General features: G+C 43.6%; 1 protein-coding gene and 1 non-coding gene across 8 annotated transcripts; one reads left to right on the top strand and one right to left on the bottom strand.

Moving 5' to 3' along the window:
• On the top strand, positions 1 to 26,353 carry LOC134205049 (transmembrane protein 245). Of its 7 annotated transcripts, XM_062679930.1 has the most exons (10): positions 1 to 739; positions 1,359 to 2,262; positions 2,324 to 2,575; positions 2,727 to 2,905; positions 2,969 to 3,369; positions 3,436 to 3,597; positions 3,727 to 3,774; positions 25,318 to 25,354; positions 25,912 to 26,139; positions 26,227 to 26,353. In XM_062679930.1, the coding sequence occupies exons 1-9, from the start codon at positions 215 to 217 to the stop codon at positions 26,095 to 26,097; spliced, it is 2,694 nt and encodes an 897-aa protein (XP_062535914.1). In that variant the 5' UTR covers positions 1 to 214; the 3' UTR covers positions 26,098 to 26,139; positions 26,227 to 26,353. The 7 variants fall into 7 exon arrangements, 6 of the variants coding, with proteins under 6 accessions (XP_062535914.1, XP_062535913.1, XP_062535915.1 ...); XR_009978047.1 differs by lacking the exon at positions 25,318 to 25,354; XM_062679929.1 differs by having other exon boundaries at positions 25,912 to 26,353.
• Trnad-guc (transfer RNA aspartic acid (anticodon GUC)) lies at positions 1,045 to 1,116 on the bottom strand. The gene has a single exon. It is a non-coding gene; the product is annotated as a tRNA-Asp (tRNA).
• Positions 26,354 to 27,352: the final 999 nt, after the last annotated feature.

The following is a 27,352-nucleotide window of genomic DNA, read 5'->3' as shown; positions in this document are numbered from 1 at the left end:
TTGTTGTTATGATTTCATCGCTAAAAATAGATCGTTGTAAAACTTGTAAAAAACAGGAAAATAAAAATGTCTAAAAGTTATAAAACTTAATCAAATTCTATAACTAATAAAATTCGTGCAATTTGAACCTAAGTGAAATTCTTCGCGTCGAACTAAGGGTAAGTTCCTTGTTTATAATACGAATTGGTCAGCGCCCAGTACACCGGACGAAAGTATGAGCACACGACCAAGCCCTGCCCCGTTCAAGCGCTCAATCGACGGCCTTTTTAATGCGTGGCTAGTCCTCCGGAACCAAGGCCACGAAAAGCCCCTTCGAAATGCTCTCTACAACGTGATGATGGTTGCCGTCGTGGGGGTGGTCATCGGAGTAACCCTCGTGCTAGCCCCGTTCTTCAAACCGCTGCTCTGGGCGTTCCTGTTCGGAGCCGTTCTGTTCCCGGCCAAAAAGCGTTTATCCGAAGCCCTCAATGGCTGGATCGAACGGATCGAAAAAGACGAAAGGTATCTGGTTCTAGGGGTGCTCGGGGCCCCCGTACAGGGGATCGATTCGTTAGGCGAGTTTCTGACCGAGTGGCTGCTGGGCCACCTCAAGATCATCGGAATCGGATTCGGTGGGCTGATTTCGCTGCGGTTGCTGGTCTGGGTGGCCCCAACCGAAGTGTTCCTATCGCTATGGAATTTTCTGGTTTGGAAACATTCCTTGTTTCGGACGATGCTCAGCTCGCTGACACTGCAGATGGTAAGTAAGTTTGAAATTAGAAGAAAATTAAAGGCCCTGAAAAGAATAATGATAAATTTTTAAATTGTTTTGCTCAGTAAGTTTTGTAGATTTTAATTAATGTTAAAATAAATAATTTACTTAATCCTGCAGCTATTCTTAATAATAACAAAATAATCAAAACTTCATTTAATGTATGACGTACAGTACATGCAAGCATTTGTTTACGATGTAAAAAAAACATTCAGAAGTAAAAAAAAATAGAATTTACTGAATAAAAAAACCTATCGTTAATTTCAAAACTAATTAACAAAAAAAGATTTATTCTCCCCGACGGGGAATTGAACCCCGGTCTCCCGCGTGACAGGCGGGGATACTGACCACTATACTATCGAGGATTGGTGAGTGGCGTTGGCTTCGTACCAAACGCACTCCTCTACAGGGTTGTAGCCCATTATTTTGTATAGCATTCAACTCAGATTAATCCACCTTGTGTGATAAAACTATCCCTTACATTTGCTGTCAAGATTATTTCAAAAACTTGAACAAAATATATGTACATCAATCCCAATTCATTATTTGATAAATACAAGTTTTAGTGAGTGTGCGTAAAGTAAGTAATCAGTTATTCTTATTTCAGTTGATGATCATCATCGTCCTATATGTGGCTAGCGTCTATATGCTTTGGAAACCGGAGCTATCAACGCCGTTCCTCATTATCGGTCAGCTCTTATGGGTACTGATCGTTGGATATGGATGTAGCTTTTTGGGTGCCTTACAAGTACCCGTATTCTTAGCAATACTGACTTACGGAGCAATCGGTCTCGTTTACAATTTACGGAAGGACGAGAAAAATACTCGATTTATTGACAAGTGGCACAGTCTGCTGGATGTAACTAGCTATCGTTTGGATGACAGCAAAATCGAACATGCCCCGGATGGCTCAAGAATCGAAGAGATTAAATCGAAAATGCAGCTGGATGTTAGTTCTACCCCTCAGCTGTCCAGTACCTTAAATGACACCCGAAATGCCACTATCAACAGTACGATGGATCGAACTCACGAATCTCTGGAAAGTGACTTGTACTTTAGAATACTCTTTTATGCTTGCGGAGCAGCTCTCATTTGGATGCACACGTGGATTTTATTCCTGGGCGTTATTCCGATATTCCTCCACGTTGTCAAGCGCATAGCCGAGTACTTGGGCGTGGTGCACTGCGTTACGCAAAAACTGAACGACTACTGGGAATTGTTGAAGCTCTGGCTTTTTCCCCGCCATTCGGCGTTGTTGCCATTGTGCCTGCCCGGGATTCTGAGGCTCAACACTAACGTCCATCGATACGCTTGCGCCAAAATTCGGTCCTACATCGACGACATAAGCTCGATCGTTATGATTGGGTTCCTCAGCGTGCTGGTCATGCTGGTTAGTGTGTTCGCCTTTGCGCAAATCTATTCGGAGACAATCGCCGTTGCGCAGCTCGGAAGTAACTTGGTCAACCGAACGCTCACTCACCGACCGGAGTTGATCGAAATGCTTCCCATTGGTAACTATCTGATTTATTTTATTCTTTTACTTTCTCATCTATGATGATACTTCCTCCCTAGACATGCAATCAATGGACAATATTATCGACAACGCTTACAAGTATGGTCGTTCCCACATTGAACAGTATGTGGACGATATCTTCAACGATACGGATCCAACGCAGGCCAAAAAGCTCAAGTGCCAAATTTTGAGTGTATGGGATCGGTTGATACAGAGCTGGATGGACCGCAACAATGGCGATGGTTTGGTCGGACCCCGAGTCAGTAGCCAATCAATTCGGATGACCATCGACGAAATCTTCATAAATCCAAGTAAGTACATTAAAAAATGTTCTGCACAAAGTGTCAATATATTTTTGTTTTGTTTATTCAAATTATTAATAAGTTTTGTTCATTAACAAATTGAAGCCGAAAGAGATATATATCTAAAAGAACTAATTCCATTTTCCAACTTAATTTTCAGTCACCAAGGCAGGCATCATTGGATTTGTCAAAAGCAACATCGGTATGTTGCTGGAGGTTGCCGATTCGTTGTGGATCCTGCTGCGTACGAATCTCACCCTCTTAGTCTCCGCAATCGGTACGCTCGTCTCAGTGATTCTGGGCGGAGGTCATGCCGTCCTAAAATTTTTATTCCATACAGTAAGTCTGATCTAATTTCTACCAAACCACAAATTCCTGAACCTAAGCTTCGCCTCCTTCCAGATAATTTTCTTTACCACACTCTACTATTTGCTGCAGAGCAGCCAGGAACGGTACGCACCCACGGCAATCACCATCAACAACTCGTGGGGCCCACGAATCATACAAGCGCTAGAAGATTCCATTTCCAGTGTCGTAGTCGCGACCTTAAAGCTGGCCCTATTCCACGGTCTCTTCACGTGGCTCACGCACACGATCGTCGGCGCCCACATCGTCTACCTGCCGGCAGTGCTGGCTTCGATTCTAGCCGCGGCACCGTTTCTGGAAAGCTACTGGTGCAGTGTGCCGGCATTTCTGGACCTGTGGCTATCACAGGATCGCTTCTGGCTGGGTGGGCTTCTCGTGCTGGTGCACTTCATCGTTCCGTCGAATTTCAATCCCATCATACACTCGGAAATCAAGGGGTAATTTTCCGTCTGTTATGAGCTTCTATATGATACGACTGATGAATGGTGTTCATATTTATTCAGAGGCGGCCACCCGTATTTGACGGGACTGTCGATTGCCGGTGGAATGTACCTGTTCGGATTAGAGGGTGCTTTGCTTGGTCCCCTGTTACTCTGTCTAATGGTTGTGCTGTTTAAAGTTACCATGAGTGCAATCCGGGATTCACCAGTTACTCCTCAAACAAGGTAAGGTCCCTTTAAGTTTTTTTTTCTATTTGTATATAGTTAACAGTTTCAAACACCATCGTCAAAGATTCGTAATACTCATTCTTGTGTCCGTTTCATGCATCGATCATTCCATTTCATTTATCACAGGAAATCCAGTTTAGATACGAATAATGAGCTTTACTCGCCTGCAACGACGTAAGTGTTTTGTACTTTTAACCTTCGGATGACACTTAGAGTAGTTCGTAGACTAGCCGTAGCTATCTTAAAATTGAAACGTATTGCATGAATTTGACATTGAATTGTATACGACATATGTATATTAAGCATATTACTCGCAAGATGTACCAAAAGCTATTCTTCAATGTACTAATACTAATCAATGAGAACATAAATTTTAAAAGATCAGACAAATCATTTCGAACTATAGAAAACTCATAAATACCTACCCTACACTGCCGTCATATGCATATTTGTCCCATGTTTGCTGAGATTTCCTATGTGCATGGGGCAGTTATGCGTATAACGGCAGTACATATAGTTTTAGTTCTGAACTGAATAGTTCATTTGTATTTTTGGAGTCAATGCGTCTGCTAAAATAGGCATTCAGGAGAAACCGGAATCACACTTTCTAAGTAATTAACTGCGAGGTTTCTAAACCAAGTTACAATTTATGCATTGTTTTTGAGGCATCGTTTTGCAACCGTTTATGATTCCGATTCCGGAGATATTGATTGATAGGAGTACTGGTGTAGTCCCGGATAAATTGATACTTGCATGTCGATCCAGAAACATGATTTGTTGCGTCTCAAATTTCATGATTTTGTAAAACCAGTTCATAGGATATGTTAAGGTTTTTGGTCCATTTGGTCATATTCCGGAACAGCCCAGTGGGAAGCGATCATTTTTAGGTCGGTTCTGAAGCCTGGCTTGCGACGTCTCAAACTAGAGGATTTTATTTTATTTTGTTTATTTATTTATTGGCTGTTGATTCTAAATCTTGCTGAAACTTTATATACAAAACAACTAATTCACGGTGTGTTTGGCCGAAGAGGCTTATTTTCAAAAAATCAGTATCTCTAAAACACTCACTACACGAAAGTATAGGTTTTCCTCTTTCACGTAGGTGCATTTTTAAAATGTTCTATCGGGGGTCATTTTTCCATAAATTTGGGGGGGGGGGGTAAATTGGCTATCATTTGAGATTTCTATGGAATGCGCACCAAAAATAGTGAAAAAAAATAAAAATTGTTCTAGATCCCCTGATAGAACATTTTAGTTTACCCACTATATGAAAGAGGAGAGCATCTACTTTTACGTGGTGGGTGTTTCAGAGATACTGATTTTTAAAAAAATAATGTTTCCCCATTTTTCGTGGTATTTGAGAGGCAGTGAGCAGCTTTATGAAGTTCTGCACCATATTATGTCGAAAATATGGGAAGACGAGGAAATGCCTCCTAGCTGGTTGGACGGCCTCATTTGCCCTCTATTTAAGAAAGGGCACAGACTGGAGTGCGCCAATTATCGAGAAATAACCCTCCTTAATTCGGCGTACAAAATTATGTCCCGTATACTGTTCAACAGATTGAGACTGCTTGAAGAGTCCTTCGTCGGTGAATACCAAGCAGGTTTTCGTGAGGGCCGATCAACGACGGATCTAATGTTTACCCTGAGGCAAATCCTTGATAAATTCCGGGACTACAACTTGCAGACACATCATCTGTTTATTGATTTCAAGGCGGCTTACGATTCAGTGAAACGGAATGAATTATGGCAAATTATACTTGAACATGGTTTTCCGGCGAAACTGATACGGCTGATTCGTATAACGTTGGACGGATCGAAATCAAGTGTAAGGGTTGCGGATGAAATATCGACGTCATTTGTTACCTTAGATGGATTAAAGCAGGGTGATGCACTCTCGAATCTACTGTTCAATATAGCGCTCGAGGGAGCGATTAGGAGAGCTGGTGTGCAAAGAAGCGGTACCATTATCACAAAATCGCATATGCTCCTGGGATTTGCGGACGATATCGATATTATCGGAATTGATCGCCGTGCCGTGGAAGAGGCTTTTGTGCCTTTTAAGAAGGAGACAGCGAGGATTGGACTCACGATCAAAACCAGCAAAACGAAGTGCATGGTCGCTGGCAATCAACGTGGGTTCATTAGTGGTGGTGATAGTGAAATGGTGCTGGATGGTGAAAAATTTGAAGTGGTGGAAGAATTTGTGTATCTTGGAACATTAGTGACGTGCGATAATGATTAGACTGGCCCAGGAAACAAAAAGTTGTCTAATTCCACGGGGCACCCCCCAGGATTGTGTCTTTGGGTGAGAAAATCAATCTCTGAAAATTTCAGTTCAATCGCTTGTTGCATAAGCTGGCGCATTTGGTTTGAAGTTTGTATGGGGATTTCTGCCAAAATGTATAGGAAAATACACCTCCATCACTTATTCGATCGGGAAATTGGTTCTGATTGCTCGATTGACCTCAGAATTGCAAAAACGACAGTTGGTATGCTACAGAACAATTTCACAGAACATTGTATGATGATTAAATGAACTTTTATATAGGTTTCGGCTGATGCGATTCGATCAAAAAACCCAAAAATACACAAATCAGCCGAAAATGATATAAAAGTTCATTTAATCATCATGCAATGTTCAATCTGAAAACAACAAGCTGAAATGAAATCAACAAAATTTCGAAGATTGTTCTCACCTAAAATTGAAGTGCCGTGAAATCAACTAACATTTTTCTCCCCATAGTAATCTGGGCCAGTCTAATAATGATGTTACCCGCGAGGTTAAAAGGCGTATTGCAGCTGCAAATAGGGCTTATTACGGACTTCGTAACCAGCTTAAGTCCCGTAGTCTGCAAACGACAATACTCGGCGGTAAACAGGAGAACGGTATCTGGCGGCGTCGCATGAATCACGAATTGTACGTTGTTCGTATGCCGGAAGAACATCAAGCGAAGATAATATTTAGTAGAGAACCCGAAAGAGGCCGCAGGCTTCGTGGAAGGCCGCGTACACGATGGCTTTTTGCAGTTGAAGAGGACCTGAGGGCGCTCAATGTTCAGGGTGACTGGAAGCGATTGGCCCAGGATCGAGTCCAGTGGAGAAGGATACTCCGTTCGGCGTAGGTTCATCGAAGAGCTGTAGCCCATCAAGTAAAGTATGTTTCCCCATAGAGACATCGTGAATTGTTTGCACTTCCGCTATTTGGTGGAGATCTACAGTAGAAATCCAGGGATTGAGGTCTAGCAATGTTTTTAGAAGGTTATTTTCTTTTGTAATCGTCCAAGATACGATAGAGCATATATTTGCCACACCGGGCAACCAACTTAGCCGTCAGGACACAATATAGTCCTGATTATGATATTAGCATTAAAAATATTCAATATTACAGTTAAGTTAAAGCATCTTATTAATTGATTATGAACAACATGTTTTTTTGCGATTATTTACTGTATGGGGCAAATTCGCCACCTCCTCGGGACAAGACGAAAAACTTAATAAAATATTAGCTTTTTTCACTTTAAGAATTATGCACAAATGAGGTAGCATCAAAAATTGTTTCAAATGTTGATTTTTTGGTCACTGGTCATAATTTTGACTGAAACTAATTTTTACCGTCAAACTCATTTTCGTTGCCCTGAATCAACTCTAATTTAATCCGAAACTATTCTGGTTCTTTTGTAAACACTTGGAGGTGCATTAAAGATTTGAATTTTACTCAATTTGATAGGAAGTTTCCTTCTTTCTGAATTCAAACCTCATCGATTTTTAGTGTGGGTGTCTTAGACATATAGGGTAGTTGTTCCATTATTAATAACAAAAAAAAAAACAAATCGTTGGATGAAAACACGGCAACCCCTTCCAGTTTCACAGTAATCAGGCAATCAGTGAAGAATGTTGAAGGCTTGCAATATCTTGGTAGCTAAATGGCGTCAGACGGCGGTACCAGACCTACATAGGCGCACGGATCAAGAAAGCAAGGGCTGCCTTTGCGAGTTTAAGAAATATCGAGAAAAACTGGCAGATAAGTGAACGCACCAAAATACGAATTTTAAACTGTAACGTGAAATCTGTGCTGTTATACGCTAGCCAAACATGGTGTGTATCAGTGGAGAACACTCAACGGCTGTATGTGTATTTAATTCGGGCCTAGTGGCCTCACAACTGGATCTGACACAATTTTTTACAAGGGAGAATGCATTTACACACTAACCCAGTACACGTGCATTGTAGTTGCCAAACTACCACACGGAAGTGTACTGGAGTGTCGGACTCGACCATACCGGTAATACCGACTAAACTCCCTTGGGCTCCACCATCGTTTCCCCCAGGAACTACCTCCCAGTACTACTTCTGGGGGATGGCAGTACTAAACGTACTCGCTCGTTCTCGCTCACACAGGCACCCGTCCCGTGCGAGACTGACTTGGGTGCTCGCTCTATCGCACCCTCAAACACACCCTACATACTCTGTTGCACCTCTGTCATGCCGTGCGGATCTAACTTGTGTGCCCACCCTTCTCATGCCATGTGGGTCTAACTTGTATGCCCACCCAAACCCTTGATTCATGCTCATACACTCCATGCTTGCACACACGCTAACGCTCCTATGGGTCTGACTTGTGTGCCCACCCTTCTCATGCCGTGCGGGACTAACTTTTGTGCCCATCCTTCTCATGCCGTGTTTTTTTTTTTTTTTTTTTTTTTTACAAGGGAGAATGCATTTACACACTAACCCAGTACACGTGCATTGTAGTTGCCAAACTACCACACGGAAGTGTACTGGAGTGTCGGACTCGACCATACCGGTAATACCGACTAAACTCCCTTGGGCTCCACCATCGTTTCCCCCAGGAACTACCTCGCAGTACTACTTCTGGGGGGACGGCAGTACTAAGCGTACTCGCTCATTATCGCTCACACAGGCACTCGTCCCACGCGAGACTGACTTGGGTGCTCGCACACCATTCACTCCATTTGAGTCTTACTTGGATGCTCTCCCGGACGCTCCGCTGCCATGCCTCGAGGTGTCAATAGCGGTAACTGCCTGGGCCTACAGATATTGCGCTACGACACTCCTGCCTCAGCACGAGCAGATCAATCACACCACTGCCGAAGCAGACCACACGCTACCCTGCCGAAGCAGGGACACTCCCCATGCACCACATGTGCACAACTGTAGGTGTGTGGGTACAACCCACTGCTACCCTGCCGCCGAAGCAGCTTCTCCAAAGACCATTCGCTCCGTGTGACGCGTTTTCGGGTGCTCACTCTAACACTCCACTGCCATGCCTCGAGGTGTCGAGAAGGTACCTCGACTCCTACCTCAGCATGTGCAGTCCATACTCAGACTTCTGCTGCGCTTCGAGGTGTCGATAGCGGTAACTGCCTGGGCCTACAGATATTACGCTACGACACTCCTGCCTCAGCACGAGCAGATCAATCACACCACTGCCGAAGCAGACCACACGCTACCCTGCCGAAGCAGGGACACTCCCCATGCACCACATGTGCACAACTGTAGGTGTGTGGGTACAACCCACTGCTACCCTGCCGCCGAAGCAGCTTCTCCAAAGACCATTCGCTCCATGTGACCCTTTTCGGGTGCTCACTCTAACACTCCACTGCAATGCCTCGAGGTGTCGATGGGATACCTCGACTCCTACCTCAGCATGTGCAGTCCATACTCAGACTTCTGCTGCGCTTCGAGGTGACAATAGCGGCGGCGACACGCTATGACACTCCTGCCTCAGCACAACCAGATCACTCACTCCCTGCCGAAGCAGCTCACGCGCTACCCTACCGAAGTAGGTACACTCCACAACTCACTCTAACACTCCACTGCCATGCCTCGAGGTGTCGATAGCGGTATGTAGGGACCAATCAACGATAATACGCTACGACACTCTTACCTTAGCATGTGCAGTCCATACTCAGACTTCTGCTGCGCTTCGAGGTGACAATAGCGGTGACGCGCTATGACACTCCTGCCTCAGCACAAACAGATCACTCACTCCCTGCCGAAGCAGCTCACGCACTACCCTACCGAAGTAGGGACACTCCACATGCCAATTGGCACTCCCTGGGCTTGTGCTTTTGAAGCGGCACACAGTCGCTTTGATAGAGTCCGCTTACGGGCACTTGTGGTTTTTTGGGAGGGATTTTAGCAGAGCCCACTGCTAAATCCCACCACGCCCTAGGCAGTTCTCCCTGACTTGCAGACAGCTGGGGAGGGGTCGTCAAGCCCTTGGACATCATGCTGTCCCTGCTGTCCCTGCTGCCCCTGCCCCTCATGCCGTGTGGGACTAACTTGTATGCCCACCTTTATCGTACCATGTGAGACTGCTCACCTCTTTCATTCAGTTCGCGCTGACACATACTACTCGAGTCATTCGACCTAACACTCCCTCTGGCATCCCTTGTGGGACGTTTCGCTTAGGTTCCCACTTCTGACATACCATGTGAGTCTGACTCACCTCGTTCATGCCATATGAGACTAGCTCAACACGACTCAACTCATTCCTTTCGTACCATGTGAGACTGACTTGGATGCTCACCCACACTCCTCTGCCACGCCGCGGGGTATCAGTAGTCGTAGGAACCAACATTCCTGCGCTACTCCCAGCGCGGCGTGTGCAGTCCATACATACACCTATTCATTCACCCTTCTGCCATGCTTCGAGGTGACGATCTCGGTTGCCACTCGCTGCGCCATTACCTCTGCATGGGCAGACCATTCACACACTTCTTCGCGTTCGGCACTTTCGCTCTAACTTACCAATCACAAGTTAGTCATGCTTGTCGATTGTTGCTCGGCGCGCCAGATTCTCTGCAAGCTGCAGGCAATCTGAGTGGTTGCAGTCGAGACTGCGTTCCAATTCTCCACCGCTTGGCACATCCTCTGGATAAGATTATCCGGAGTTGTGTCCCGGCCGCAAACGTCTAGCATTGCTCTTCTTTCGACGTCGAAACGAGGACATACGAACAGTATGTGCTCTGCAGTTTCGTCAACACCTGGGCAGTCAGGGCAGACGGGGACCTCCGCGTGCCCAAACCTGTGGTGGTACTGTCGGAAACAGCCATGGCCTGACAGGAATTGTGTCAGATGGAAGTGAACCTCCCCATGGGGTCTCCCCACCCAGCTTGATATGTTAGGAATCAGCCGGTGGGTCCACCTACCTTTCGAGGAGTTATCCCACTCGCGCTGCCATCTGGCAACCGAAGTCACCCTGGTACGCTCGCGGGCTCCTCTGGTGCCACGTAGGTCAAAACACTCCTCGTCCTCCCGGATGACCAGCCCGACTGGCATCATACTCGCTATCACGCAGGATGCGTCGCGCGATACCGTGCGGTAGGCCGATATCACCCTGAGACACATCAAGCGGTAGGTGCTCTCCAGTTTCTGCAGGTAACTGGTTACCCCCAGTGCTTTTGCTCAGGACGGGCCGCCGTACCTAAGAATAGATGCGGCAACGCCTGCCAGTAGCCTACGTCTACTGGCGCACACCTTGGAGCTGTTGGACATCATCCTCGATAATGCCGCCACAGCAGTCGAAGCCTTCTTGCACGCATATTCGACATGGCTACCGAAGGTAAGCTTGTTGTCTATGATGACCCCAAGAATCTTCAGACTCCGCTTTGAAGTGATCGCGACGTCTCCCACGTGTACAACTGCATGTTGTGCCGACTTACGGTTGCTGACGATAACCACCTCCGTCTTATGTTGAGCGAGCTCAAAACCTCTCGCACTCATCCAGTCCGCCACAGTGCTGATCGCGTGTTCTGCGGTTAGCTCTACTTCGGGGATTGACTCCCCGTAGACCTCTAGGGTTACATCATCAGCAAAGCCGACGATCTTCACACCAAGAGGGAACTTTAGCTTCAGAACCCCGTCATACATCAGGTTCCATAGTACCGGGCCCAGGATTGACCCTTGTGGGACTCCTGCGGTAATAGGAACACTTTTCTGACCGGCATCGGTCTCGTATAGCAGCACACGGTTCTGGAAGTAGTTTTCCACGATCCGGTACAGTCCCACCGGCAGGCTAAGCCGGTGTAACAAGAGCGCGATGGCATCCCAGCTTGCGCTGTTGAATGCGTTCTTCACGTCCAGTGTCACCAACGCACAGTATCGAATTCCAGCGCAAGTCAGGAAAGGGCATCTGACTCCCTACTCCCACCCAGTAGGCAAAACTGGATGGCAGGATTGGGCAGCGTGCTACAAGGCCCGCCACGGTTTTATGGGACGGAAGACAGCCTAGCCATTAGCCCACTCGCCGTTTCGAGTCGGTGTCACCCGGCCCTACTAAGAGAGTAGAATGTCAGACTGCCAGCCCTCACTTCACAATATAACAATATCCAAATACAAAACCAGTACACGCAACCAGTATGCCATAATCAGGGTCTTACTGATATCAACCCTGATGTGCCAGTGGCACTCCCTGGGCTTGTGCTTTTGAAGCGGCACACAGTCGCTTTGATAGAGTCTGATTACGGGCACTTGTGGTTTTTTGGGAGGGATTTTAGCAGAGCCCACTGGTAAATCCCACCACGCCCTAGGCAGTTCTCCCTGACTCACAGACAGCTGGGGAGGGGTCGTCAAGCCCTTGGACATGGTCCATGCTGTCCCTGCTGCCCCCAAAGTCGGGCCTTTGCACCACCGCAGGTGTATAGGATCCATAACATAACTTCGTGAAAATAGTAGTACGCGTGTCAATCCCTGCCTACGTATTATAGGGACTGGGGGTAATATGGACATGCTAAGGAATCGCGTCATTTTCACAAGGAAAACGTCGTAATATTGGGGACCTAAACCACTTACGCGAATCTCAAATAGAAGGACTATGATGGCTTGAAGTCAATTTAGTAGAAAACAATCGGATTTTGTGATTTTTTTGACAATGAAAATCAGTATGAAAAAATCTCGATTCAAAAGCATGCGGGTGAAATGGACACAGTGTGTGGGTAAAACGGACATGATGAGAAATTTAGCTTAAAACAATGAATTTAGTCGATGAATTGTATTCATTGGCTTCTTCTTCTTCTTATTGGCATTACATCCCCACACAGCTTAGTGTTTTTTTTTTCTTCCTAAGCAATGGAGGGGGAATCTGCTCAACAGACATTCTGGGTTGACCAGGAAGTGCGGGTTAAGGATCACCGAGGGAGGCAGGACTACATCCCCCACCCGCTAAACCGTTTCCATTGCCGCCAAGCCCATAGTCCCTTCGGTACAACCAGAAAGTAATGCTTCAAAGGGGGGCCAGTGCACAACGCACCCTCGAGGTTAGCTGCGTGTCTTTGCAGCACCGAACATCGTAACTCGCTTTTTTAGAAGAACACCATGGTATCGTGCCAGCGCGTTGCCGGCTTTCCAGGTGGCCTTACCACGCCCTATGTCCTCGGAAGGTGGGAAGAGTCGACTTCGCGCCTGCTTCCCTCTGCACGACTGGTATCAAGAATGATGATGCCGCGTGCACCCCAAATTGACCTTTCTGCGATAGGGCCTATTCGCCAGCACACAGAGGGACTTGCCGACGCGGTGCCTACGCCTGCCCCAGCCTTGACGAGGACCCCTTTCCGTCCTCGGGCTCGGAACCCGCCCGGTTGACCAACGCCGCGAAAGCGACGATACCATGTTGTTCTTCGCGCGGCCAGTTGTTCGATAAAAGGATCGAGTTCGATCCCAGAGCATGACCACCGGTATGACCCATGAAGCCGACTCCGATCCCTTGGACCACCTCTTATTTGCGCCTGAACTAGCCATCCTTGAGTCCACGCGCCATCTTATGTGTAGCTCCGAGACGATTTGGGCGATAGCCGATAACACGGCGTTCCAGCCAACTTCATCTTTACACATCCTCCGAACTAGGTTGTCCGGGGTAGTGTCCAGACTACATGTGGCAAGCATGTGGTCACGCATTGCGCGAAAACGTGAGCACACGAACAACACGTGTTCCGCCGTTTCCTCTAAACCTGCGCACCCCAAACACTCGGGCGAGGCCGAGCAAGCCAGCTGCGTTACCTGCACTGTGATTTTGCAGCACGCTTAAACGCCGGGCACATCGAACACCCCATGAGGTGCTTGCTGTTCACAGCTTTGCTGGAATAAATCAAACAATTGGGAGGGTTCGTGCAGCATTGTGCCTTATGTCCCTCCAATTCGCAGCGTCGGCAGAGATTGCTTCTGTCAGGGCCTTTGCAGTCCCATTGCTTGTGCCCCGGTTCCAGGCACTTGAAGCAAACTTCGGGTTGCTCGTATATGCCCACAGGGCATACCGACCATCCCACCTTGACGCTACCTAATTTGACTACCTTGGAGGCGTCCGCTGCAGATAGCCGAACCAATGCTACCTGCGTCCCTGCCGGACCTTTCCGTAGCCGAACGGCTGCGGTGGGCGTCTCCACTTCACACTGTCGCCGCAGTGCCGTGACGAGCTCTTCGACTTCGGTGATCTCGTCCAGGTCTTTAACCCTTAGATTCACCTCCGTAGTGAGTGCCCTCACCTTGACCGTCTCGCCTAGAACTTCCTCCGCCAACTTCTTGTAGGCGGCGCCCTTTTGCGAGACGCCCTGCTTCAGCTCGAGGATCATCTCGCCCATCCGGGTACGTCTTATACGTCTTATTCGGCGCCGAGTTCACCGAGCTTGACGTCACTCCTCATCGCCTTCAAAACGTCCGAGTACTTAGCCTCGTCCGCCATGTCCGTCCGACTAGGGCATCGCCCCTGGATCGATTGGCGCCTACCCTAGACTTCTTGCTACCTTCATTCGCCTGGGCCTTCTTTTCGGCCCTTGACGTCTTCGGTTTCCTCTTGTTCTTGACCAGGGTCCAGGAGGCGTCATCCCCCTCTATTTCCCTGGTCTGGTGCGGCTGAGAACTTTCAGCCTGCCGTAACCCCTTACCACCTTTCCTGAGTGGACGGACCTTTCCAGGTCCTTCCTCCCCCGGTTTTGGAGGTACCTGGCCGGGGTTCAGCTTCCCAGCCCCACTACCCTTGTTCGGGTTAGTAACCCTCCGCGTTTTGGAGCGGCTCCAGGGAGCTCATACCCTGGATACTGTCTCCCTCGTTTTTGTGTCTGCTCCGTTGGAGCAGTCACCCCCCACGTACCCGCAAATACTTGAGCCTCAGTCTGGGTAGACTTTGGTACCACCGTCTTCGCTGACATGCCCTCGGTCGATTCGACCTTTCCCGACCTTTCCCTCCACAAGCCATGGGCCGTCAATAACCTCTACCGGCGTTTTTTTTAGCCGAGCGGAAGGTTAAATGACCCACGCTGGCGCTGCGCACTGAGCTGCCGACTATTGCCTCTGGCCTCTTGCGAAGGGGTTGTCGCCTGCACTACTACCACTAATTGAAGAATTGACTTGGTTTTCCATTTTTTCTTTTCCATTTTCCATGAGGTTTTCTTTTTTTTCCATTTTCCATGAGGAGGGGTCTTCAAGCCCTTGGACAAAGTCCCTGCTGCCCCAAACTCCAGGTAGTCTACGAACTCCATATAGTCATATAGTGGATCAGCCTCAGTAATGTAGGTAATTATTGAAGAATAAATAAGTTGTGTGACGCCTTCTTGGTATGTTTTTGTATTCCAAGTAGTTCTTGTTGTTGTCATTGGTTCCAGGTAGTCTACAAACTCCATATAGTCAAGGTCTGTGGACCAATCTCCGTAATGGAGGCAGTTATCGATGAATTTTGGTATATGTTTGAATTCCAAGTAGTTCTTGTTGTTGTCTTGGGATTCAGGAAGTCTATGAACTCCATACAGTCAAGGTCGGTCAACCTCCTCAATGGACACAGTTATTTGAAAATAAACAAGTTGTGAGAACCCTTCTTGGTATATGCTTGTATTTTAAGTACCGTCTAAGGGGGTGTCATTGGGCCAAAATGTGGTATGCTCCAAGTAAATGTTACAAAGCTCTAGTAGTTAATATTGGAATCAAGTTGTAATTAGTTAGGTACAAGCTTGAACAATAAATTTACCACTGTGTGAGGAAAAAATAATAAGTGAGAGAAATTCTTCAAAGTTATATGTTGTTTAAAATTGGCCCATTCTCACCCCTCACAGGGGGTGACATTGGGCCACATACAATAAAGTTCAGCGGTGACGATGCAACGATTCAATCGTTCAAAAAAATAATTGCCTACATTACGGCTTTTACCAACTATGTATGGAAAATCAACCAAAGGCTTGGCCCAATCTCACCCCTTTTTAGCATGCATTGCTCGTTGCTACGAAAAAGCAAGACCGCTAAATAAATATTCATAAAATTCGATAAAACAACAAACAGATTATCGTAACATGATCACCAGGTATCCATCGATCTAAAATTTAGTCATGTAATAGATTTGTTGGGCATTACTGACACTATTTTAATACGGGTTCATTCGATCAATAGTTTTACATTCAAATTCCAAGCATTATGGTACGAGCACAATTAATCCTTGGAATTTGTTTTGTGATTTCCTAGACGTGATTTTTAATATATGTTCGAACCGTTTGAAGTTTTCATCAAAATTCGTAACAGTTTCTGAGATATTAGGAGTTGAAACATTTTTCGTTTTTGGCCCAATCTTACCCCCTAGGCCCAATGTCACCCCGAACGACGGTAGTTATTTTCGTTGTCGTGGGCTCCGTAATGAAGGCAGTTATTGAACATTACACACTTTGTGTGACCCCTTCTTGGTACAGTAATATCCCGATTTTATCACCCCCTTGGTGAATTTTGGGGTGATAAAGTAGAAAATGTGACAAAATCGGAACAGTTTTTATTTCAAATTTATTTGTTTCGCAAATATGCATCAGTTTATGTCTTAGAAAGGCAAAATACGTGAATAGAACCCGTAATTTATTGTCGAAGAGACTCACAAGTCTTTACAGGTACTCATAAATGATTCATAATAAGTTACAGGGGTGAAAGTTTTTTCAAGAAAATCATTGGGTCGAAAACGTGATAAAATCGGGAGTAGACAAAATCAGGGGTAGACAAAATCGAGGAGTGACAAAATCGGATCAATACTGTATATGTTCGCATTTCATGTAGTGATTTTTATTGCCATGGGTTCGAAGTTGTCTACGAACTCCGTAAAGTTAAGGTCTGAAGATCAACAGTAGTTGAGGCACTTGTTGAGGAATAGGCAAGTTGTGTGACTGCTTCTTGCTATATGATTGCATGAGTAGTTCTTATTGTTGCCATGTAGCCAACGAACTTCATAAGAGCCAAGACCTGCTGATCAACCTATAAATGAAATCATCCAATAATTGAAAAAAATAACAAGTTGCGCAACCTCATCTGAGTGGATGTATGCATTCAAAGTAGTTTTTGTTTTTCCCATGGTCTATTCTATTTCCTAGTCTATAAATTCCATACAGGAATGATCTGCAGACAAACCCACGAGCGGAAGGCTATTGGTATAGGTTGGAATTTCAAATAGGTCAAGTTGTGAAACCTCATCTTGATATATTTGCATTTTAAGTAGTTATTGTTGTCTTGTTGTTGTTGGTTCCAGCATTTAAAATGGGTGCATTCTATTCTACGTACCTTAAAGGGCATGTATAACTATTCAAATAGGCCGAAAGAACTCTGGTTACGCGTGAAGTTCTTGAGGATTGTTCAAGGGTTTTCTTGGATAACAATGAACATATGCAATGAAAGCGGTATATTCTATGTACTACAAAAGGCATATGCCACTTTTGAAACAATCCGAAATGTATCTGGTTACGTGTGAAGATCCTGAGGCCGATTCTAGCATTTTCTTGGAAGACCATGAACATATGCAATGGACGTATTCTATTCTATGTACCACAAAGGGCATGTACCACTTTTGAAACAATCTAAAAGATCTCTGATCACGCGTGTAGATCTTAAGGCCTTTTCCAGGGTTTTCTTGGATGACCATGGGCATATGTAATGAAAGCGCTCTATTCTATGTACCACAAAGGACATATACCACTTTTGAAACAGGCCGAAAGATCACTAGTTACGCGTGTAGATCTTAAGGCCTTTTCCAGGGTTTTCTTGGATGACCATATACATATACAATGAAGGCGCTCTATACTATGTACCACAAAGGGCATGCACCACTTTTGAAACAATCTAAACGATCTCTGGTTACGCGTGTAGACCTGAAGGCCTTTTCCAGGGTTTTCTTGGATGACCATGAACACATGCAGTGAAGGCGCTCTATTATATGTATCACAAAACACATACGTCCAAGCTCCAGGAGGATCTCGAAAAACTTTAAATACTTGAAAATGATGATGAACGTCTTACTGTGCGTCATCAAGGATCTGCACCACTTTTGAGACAAGTCCATAGACCCATGGTTACGAGTGTAGACCTTGAGGCCTTTCTCTAGAGATTTCTTGAATGACTCGGAACATATACGGTGCACGCATTCTATGCTAAGTACCACAAAGAGCCTGTATCGTATTTGAATTTGGACAATAGGCCTTTGGTTACGCGAGTAGATCCTCAGGCTTTACTCCAGAGATTTCTCGAATGACTAAGACTTCACTTCAGGGATTTTTTGCATTACCCAAAGCATATACTGTGAACAACTTCAATTCTAAGAAGTGCAAAGAGCTTGTAGCATATTTGAAACTGGTTGAATGGCCTTTGGTTACGCGTGTAGACTCGTAAGCCTTACTTCAAAGATTTCTTGTATAACCAGTATAAGTTATGAGAATATCAATTTATGGGAACACGTCGGCCATCCACGTGTGTTTTTTTTGTTGGCCGCATAAGGGTTAAAATATATTTTCTAGCCTGCGATGTATATATAAATGATTGCAATATATGTAAATTGATGGAAAAAGTTAAATCCAACTTCCTAAAGTATTATTTTTGACCTTTCTTAAGTGATTGTTTTTGTAACCTTTTTCAATGCATGAGAAAGGCATCATCACTGCTAGGCAGATTAATCTAGGTTTTTTATTGTTTAATGACAATTAAAACTAATAAAATACTCTTTTCCTTTGAAACTGGCTGGCTTTCATTTGTTATTCTTTATTATTAGCCGGATTTTCAAGAATGCCCACAACCGAACCACAAAACTGAAATTAGCATTAGCATTGAGCAATTCGCACAAATTCGTAGATGGTACAATCCAAGACTATTGTATGAGAGTAGCATAACTTTCATCCGTTACCTCAAAAGATATTTTAGTTACTAGGTAAAGATTGTCGCTTCGGTTCCCTTTGTTCTGCTGTCCGGAACATGTTGGGTACCAAGCTGTCAAATCGTATGGATTTTCCTTATTTGACATTTAGCTCCCCTATCCTCGCCAGCAAAAGATGTTCCGGACAGCGACAATCTTCATCTAGTAACTAAAATATCTTTTGTTACCTCAGATATTGATTTGGGACTAATCACTATCTCTTAGGTGGAAGCATTGCACTCTCCAATAGTCTAGATCTGCCCTGGCCTGGCCACGACTCTCCAATAGTCGAGATCTGTCCTGGCCAGGCCACGTCCTTGCGAATGCTGAGGAAGGGGAAGGATGGTTAGTTGGACACCTACCATAGGAAAGATGCAGAGAGCTCTACGACCTTTCATAGGTGTCACGGGAGGTTTTGGGATTGTGTGGAAGGTTATAACAGTAGGAATCCTTTTGGTAGAACGTGAAACACAGAAAGAACTAAGATAGAAATACAAAGTAGGAAAGGGACGAGCCTGGAATTGAACCCACGACCTCCTGCTTATAAGGCAGAAGCGGTAGCCACTAGACTACCGAGCTCGTCTCTTAACCGAACCACAAAACTGAAATGTCCAAAAATTCCAAATTTGCGATATTGACAGTAAAATGTTTCAAATCGGTAAAATCAAACCAATTTTTTCTCTAGTAATAGGGTTTTACGTCTGGCTTTCCATTGGTATAAAAATGTAGACATAATACCAACTAGAACCAAAGCTATGGACAACATTCAAAAGGGTGCCCACAACCGAACCTTCTCCCCTAATTTTCGAACTGTGACTCTAAAGTCCAATTTGACTTCAATTCGCGAATCGGACCGAAGCCTAAATATAAACCATTAACCACAGATAAACAGACGTCTCACTTAGAACAAAATGCAATCAAAATCATCGTCACGGAAGCATTATCGCCCAGTGCTAAATGCAGTGTGTGTGGTCAAACGGCAACCAGATGGCGGTAGTGTGCAAACGTCAAACACAAGTAAATCCGATGGAAGCGCCATCGGTGGCCGATTGACCACCTACAAAAATTTGAATCCACCGTTAAAAAGGTGAACGATGGAACATGTGTTGAGTGAGACGTCTGTTTCTCTGTGCATTAACTGTTAAGTTTACGTTTAGCACATTCTGGGTACAATTATTCGACAAACTTCAATAAATACTGAACCGCAACGTGATATGCAGAGAGCAGGAACAACTATAGGGGGACAAGGGGCAATATGGACACCCTAAGGTTTTAATCAATTTTAGGTGATTTAAATAGAATATAATTCGGATTTCTAGCAATTACATGATACTATTACTAGTTAACTACCAGTTCTGTTTTGAATCGTATTTAAAATAAGGCAATTTCAATCAAATAGGACGATTTTGCAATAGATAATTTTTCACTACTCTCGGGAAGGTAGCGGGGTAGATTGGACACCCCCATGGGGCAGTATGGACACCCTAATAAAATATGAAGAAAATTATCTTACTTGTGAGTATATGCCATTGTAACCTATTTTATGGATCATCCAACATAAATATTACCCAATTGTTCATCTTCCTGTCATGATTTTGTATGAGACACCTAAAATTGTGTTTGGATCATCAACATCCGAAAATCTATTTCCCTCTTCTTAAGCGAGGTCATATATGGTCGTTTTCTATATTAATTCCATGACGTATAGAAGAAGATTGATTACGTAACGTAAACATATGCCACGTATGTCGAACTTTTTGTATGAAGCATATGATTGTTTTTATATGGATCCTCACACTTATTGCAAGACCCCTTATCAATCGTCTCTACTCTAAGCATTGCATAATCTATGCATACTTTTATTCAGTCTACTGGCATCGCCAATCCTTCCAATGGGTTGTACCGACCAACTTGCCAACGAGATTGCCAATTCTATACAAAACACTTTCTTTTTTTGTCGCACTTTCAGCGATCTTTATTGTATATATATGCTTCTATAGTATATATGTCATGTACTGGAACTTTTATAGCGATTTATAATTCCGCACCATAATAACACGATATGAAAGCCAAGTTCGATGAGTTTGAGGTTATGTTTTTAATTTTTAAGGTGTCAGTTCTACCCCCATATAGAGTGTTCAGTTTGCCCCAACAGGTGAACAAATTTAAAAACTGTTGGAAATTTTGTAAAAATCAAGGAAACTTGTCACAAATGCATGCCAGAGCACTGTAAATAACCCGTTTCGGTCTGACCTATAAATCAAAATTGAAGTAACCCGTGTAGGCTCATTTTTCGTCCGATTGCCATGAAATTTTCAGGGAAGAAGCGTCATCATGTCTATTTTTTGGTACATGACTTGATTTGATCATGGTGCCATTCTGGCCGGATATATTAAGGAAGGGTCCAGGGGCAGATGCAGTCAAAAACGGGTCATTTTTTTTAAAACCATTGATAAATTAACGAAAGTGACCAGAATGCTGATGCAAACGTGGTCAATCATTATTGACCAGCATCAGAAGTTAGTTTTGATACATTTGAATCACCAGGACATGGTTCCGGATGTTCCGGGAACCTGGTTCCCTGGGGTATCCCTGGGGTGGTGGACACTCTTCAAGTGGACACAACCCAGTCTTGCGACATATCAAACTTCATGGTTTTGCAAAAGAATCCTAATAGATGAGTTTTTGGGAGGTTTTGGACACATTGGCCACATCCGGAAGTGTTCCCGGGAGCCCGGTTCCCTCAAGGAAGTGGACAAATTTCGATTAGCACCGAAAGCCATCTTGCGACACACCAAACTCCATGATTGTGAAAGACAAGCTCAATAGACGGTTTTTTTTTTTTTAGATTTTGGACACATTGGCCACATCCGGAAATGTTCCCGGGAACCTGGTTCCCTCAAGAAAGTGGACAAATCTTGCCTAGCACCAAAACCCATCTTGCGACATATCAAACTCCATGATTTTGAAAGACAAGCTCAATAGATGAGTTTTTGAGAGATTTTGGACACATTGGCCACGTTCGGAAGTGTTCCCGGGAGCCTGGTTCCCTCAGGGAAGCGGACAAATTTCGATAAGCACCGAAACCCATCTTGCGACACATCAAACTCCATGGCTTTGAAAGACAAGCTCAATATATGAGCTTTTGAGAGATTTTGGACACATTGGCCACATTCGCAAGTGTTCCCGGGAACCTGGTTCCCTCAAGGAAGTGGACAAATTTCGTTTAGCACCGAAACCCATCTTGCGACACACCAAGCTCCATGATTTTGAAAGACAAGCCCAATAGATGTTTCTTTTTTTAGAGATTTTGGACACATTGGTCACGTCCGCAAGTGTTTCCGGGAAATTGGTTCCCCCAAGAAAGCGGACAAATCTTGCCTAGCACCAAAACCCATCTTGCGATATATCAAACTCCATGATTTTGAAAAACAAGCACAATACATAAATTTTTGAGAGATTTTGGACACACTGGCCACGTCCGGGAGTGTTCCCGGGAGTCTGGTTATCTCAGCGAAGCGGTCAAATTTTGATTGGCTCCAAAACCCATCTTGCGACATATCAAACTTCATTATTTTGCTTGACTTTCAAAATCATGAAGTTTGTTACGTCACAAGATGAGTTTCGGTACTAATCTAAATTTGTTTACTTCATTGAGGGAACCAGGTTCCCGGGAACACTTCCGGTCGTTGCCAATGTGTCAAAAATCTAAAAAAAAATTCATGTGTTCAATTTCTAATTCAAAATCATGGAGTTTGATATGTCGCAAGATGGGTTTCGGTGCTAATCAAAATTTGTCCACTTCTCTGAGGGAACCAGGCTCCCGGGAACACTTCCGGATGTGGCCAATGTGTCCAAAGCCTCTCAGAAACTCATTTATTGAGCTTGTCTTTCAAAATCATGAAGTTTGGCATACCGGAAGATGGGTTCCGGCGCTAATCGAAATTTGTTCGCTTCCCTGAGGGAACCAGGCTCCCAGGAACACTTCCAGATGTGGCCAATGTGTCCAAAATCTCTCAAAAATTCATCTATTGAGCTTGTCTTCCAAATTTATGGAGTTTGACATGTCGCAAGATGAGTTTTGGTGCTAGGCGGACAAATTTGTCCAATTTCTTGAGGGAACCTGGCTCCTGGGAACATTTTCGGATTTGGCCAATGTGTCCAAAATCTCTCAAAAACCCATCTATTGAGTTTGTCTTTTAAAACCATGGAGTTTGATGAGTAGCAAGATGGGTTTCGGTGCTTATCGAAATTTGTCCGCTTCCCTAAGGGAACCAGGCTCCCGGGAACACTTCCGGATGTGGCCAATGTGTCCAAAATCTCTCAAAAACTCATCTATTGAGCTTGTCTTTCAAAATCATGAAGTTTGATGTGTCGCAAGATGGGTTTTGGTGCTTATCGAAATTTTTCCACTTCCTTGAGGGAATCAGGTTCCCGGGAACATTTCCGGATGTGGCCAATGTGCCCGAGATCTCTAAAAAAACCCATCTGTTGAGCTTGTCTCTCAAAATCATGGAGTTTGGTGTGTCGCAAGATGGGTTTCGGTGCTAATCGAAATTTGTCCACTTCCTTGAGGGAACCAGGTTCCCGGGAACACTTCCGGACGTGGCCAATGTGTCCAAAATCTCTCAAAAACCCATTAATTGAGCTTGTCTTTCAAAACCATGGAGTTTGATGTGTCGCAAGATGGGTTTCGGTGCTTATCGAAATTTGTCCGCTTCCCTGAGGGAACCAGGCTCCCGGGAACACTTCCGAACGTGGCCAACGGGTCCAAAATCTCTCAAAAACTCATCTATTGAACTTGTCTTTCAAAATCATGGAGTTTCATGTGTCGCAAGAGGGGTTCGGTGCTAATCGAAATTTGTCCGCTTCCCTAAGGGAACCAGGCTCCCGGGAACACTTCCGAAGTGGCCAATGTGTCCAAAATCTCGCAAAAACTCATCTATTGACCTTGTATTTCAAAATCATGAAGTTTGATATGTCACAAGATGGGTTTCGGTGCTAATCAAAATTTGTCCACTTTCTTGAGGGAACCAGGTTCCCGGGAACACTTCCGAACGTGGCCAATGTGTCCAAAGCCTCCCAAAACTCATCTATTAGGATTCTTTTGCAAAACCATGAAGTTTGATATGTTGCAAGACTGGGTTGTGTCCACTTCATCCGGAACCATGTCCTGGTGATTCAAATGTATCAAAACTAACTTCTGATGCTGGTCAATGATGATTGACCACGTTTGCATCAGCATTCTGGTCACTTTCGTTAATTTATCAATGGTTTTAAAAAAATGACCCGTTTTTGACTGCATCTGACCCAGGACCCCCCCTTAATAAATCCGGCCGGGTTGGCACCATGGTCAAATCAAGTCATGTACCAAAAAATAGACATGATGACGCTTCTTCCCTGAAAATTTCATGGCAATCGGACGAAAAATGAGCCTACACGGGTTATTTCAATTTTGATTTCTAGGTCAGACCGAAACGGGATAACAGAATTTTGCTATGCGATGACCAATTATTGAGAAATCATCTTCTGTGGTAAAGTAAAGCTTATTTTATGGGAGGTGAAACTTATAATTTTTAACCATTTGGAAGACATTGTAACTTTTTTGTCAAATTTATGCGCTAAGAAAATAAAACAATGGCTTCTACGCTATAAATTAGTTGTTTATGAAAGGATTAAAGAGTTCGCTGCATTGAAAGTAGAAAAATGATGAAATTAACAAGAATATTGGGGGTGTCCAATCTGCCCCGGGTGTTCATAATGCCCCCTGGTCCCCTACGTTTTTGAATATGTACAGGACAAATCAGTCAGTGGGGTCTAAAATCTCGGCATTTAAAAAAAATACACAGTACTAGGCATTAGAAATTAATAAAAATTGTACTTAAAAGACTCGGTGTTCCCATCATAATCTTCATAGTCGGTGATCAAAGCTTCCACATGCTTGTATCTTGCACATGGAGCTGTTCAAAATACCGAGAGACTGCTCATCCGCTTCTTCAGAGGGGGAGCTACCATTACAGAAAGTTGCGCGAGGTTGGTTCAATACAACATTCGTCCAGTTTTGTTCCGGCATCAACGATTTAAAGAGCTGGCCACTACACTGCTCTCAAAGTAGGAGTTTACTCCGAATTTTTAGAGATTAGTTATCTGGTTTTGACAACTTTTTTCAGATATATCAGCCACTGTCAACTATATATGTACTACACAAAGGAATACTAATTTCAGTTTTAATGCTTATTATTTATATTACTGTGAAACATATATGTATGAAGTATTTCAAATGATTTGTCTTTTCTTCTGTTATAGGTTTGGTCATGCATTTATTTGTTTGACCACTTTATTATCAATAATATTTATCGTCGAAACTATTTTATTTACTTAGATATTGTTTCTTTCCTACATATTGTATTAGATCATATTTTTCATTTGTATAAATTTAAAGTATTTTATTGTTCTCGAAAAATGTCAATTTCCTAATATTAAGTTTTTTGTATATCAGAAAAGTTTAATTAAATATTTTCGTTTGTTATCCTTTCGTCAATAAATCACAAACAATTCAGTTTATCAAAAGAGTGGCAAGCATTTGTCCGTGGGGAAGTAAGTAATGGTGTGGTTTCTTCCCCCTTGTCGACATTCCTTCGTATTCTATTAGAAATGATTCCGAATTACATATTATCTGTGATCCGAATGGTAGTTTAGGTATAAAACAGTTGAAGTAGTGCTCTAGTGAATATAATTTGTTTGGTTTATAGTCATGTTTCAGTTTGTCAAATATTATAACAAATATCATGTCTGCTTACAATTATCATATAGAAAAACGCCTGCCAATTATCTAACTCAAAGGACCAAGGACGCTAACTATATCACCTCACCGTTAGCTTTGAACCATACCGACGGCAAACTGAATTGATCCACCTGTTCGTTTCGCACATGATCATCCGTCCTAACTCTCAACTAATGAGCGAGCATTTTGCATTGAATTGAATGTTTCTTGATTGATTACCCTTCAATTGGGTCCATTTACGCACAAATTGTTCAAAGAGTTGAGTACTCAAAATTACTAATCTTGCAATTATTTCTGTTCCATTTTACTGCGCAACTCGCACACTCCGCTCACTGTATCGCTATGTTTCCGTAAAAAATACGTACAAAAGCACCAACTATCGTTTCGGATACCCCGAAATGGTGGAAGCACCCGGATTAACGCTGATGACGGAGTATCAGTCGACGGGACCCCAACCGACGACGACGACAACGGCGGCGGCGTCGCCTGCTCCGGGAGCAGCACCTCGTCCTACTTAGAGGGTTCACATGGACCGGAGGATAGTTTCATTATATAATTTCCTGCTTACTAGAAGAGAAGATACGTGCCTGATTCGAAGGTGATTATTTTAATTAGGTCTAATATTTCCGATACGAGCCAAAGCGTATGAAGATTTTAAATTCTTGAATGTTTATGTTTTTGATAGATGGATATATTTTTATGAATCATTAGACGGCGAAGATGCTTCTTTAATAAGAGTTCACATGCTTGATCTACAAAAATGAATGTGATACAATTTTGTTTTAAAATAAATAAAAACTTTAAACTCCTCAAATTTAGGATAATTTTGCATGAGGCAGATCGATACAATATATAATTACTCTATGAGACAAGTAAAATCAAAGAATTGTTTTACCTACTTCAAGTTGTTGAATTCGCCAAGTCCACCATAGGAAACCTAAGTCAAGTGGTTCTAATTTTTGTATTGGAAGAATCCGCAGCAAAACCATTTATGACTATAAATTAAAATCTTTTTACATGCATCATGTTTAATATGGCTTAAAAATCACAAAAAATACGTTCAATATGCGCATTCTAAGCTATCTTTTCAATTTCATGATGGTTTCATTTAACCCTTAAAGGCGCATGGCTACTTTTTTTTAGAAATCGTCGGGAATATTTTTAACGTAAATAACTATTGAAATCATTAACATTAAACGTATTTTCGGTTTGTTGTTTTAAAGCAACATTGCGCATTTAAGGGTTAATAACCACTAACGTGCAGGAATGTCTTGTTCGTCAACATTTAACTAGTTCATTTTTCATAAACAATTGATTTACCTGCTGCAGTTCCTAGCTAAAATATAATAAAAAAAAATTGCTGAATCTTCTTTAATTGTGATTACAAGCTTGTTTTGGAATCAAAATCATATCAATCAGTGATTATGTCTACCGAAGTGTTTTTCTCTAAATATGTTTGAGTTTGATATCAAAACTCCTACAAGCGTTTTATTTAGAAGAATGCAAAAGTCTCGACACGTGTTCCGAACTTTGATCTATATAGTGGTTGGCTCAAATTGGTTCAAATTACGTACACTTACGAATTCGAATAATTAGGGGAACGGTTCGGCACTTCAGCCCATAGCTCCTATTTCCAGCCCATCAAAAACAAAGCAATGAAAATGAATTTGATTTGTTTCTTATTTTTGTGATTTTTTGCACCATTAAGCACGCGTGTTAGCAAAAAGAAGCGACGAGATTGGTGCTGTATTTATTTGTTTTGCGATGAGATGAATATATGTTCAGTGAGAAGGAAAACGGAACAGTTCCCC

This window comes from Armigeres subalbatus, chromosome 1 (genome assembly GCF_024139115.2).
Source record: "Armigeres subalbatus isolate Guangzhou_Male chromosome 1, GZ_Asu_2, whole genome shotgun sequence".
Lineage (NCBI taxonomy): Eukaryota > Metazoa > Arthropoda > Insecta > Diptera > Culicidae > Armigeres > Armigeres subalbatus.
The sequence above is the reverse complement of the archived record's forward strand: the minus strand, read 5'-3'. Positions and strand labels throughout refer to the sequence as shown.

Bases quoted from the DNA above. Each gene is read 5' to 3' on its own strand.
- LOC134205049 (XM_062679930.1), top strand. From the start codon at position 215: ATGAGCACACGACCAAGCCCTGCCCCGTTCAAGCGCTCAATCGACGGC. The intron at 2,576-2,726 runs GTAAGTACATTA...CTTAATTTTCAG, and splicing joins CGAAATCTTCATAAATCCAA to TCACCAAGGCAGGCATCATT. The intron at 3,775-25,317 runs GTAAGTGTTTTG...CAAACAATTCAG, and splicing joins CTTTACTCGCCTGCAACGAC to TTTATCAAAAGAGTGGCAAG.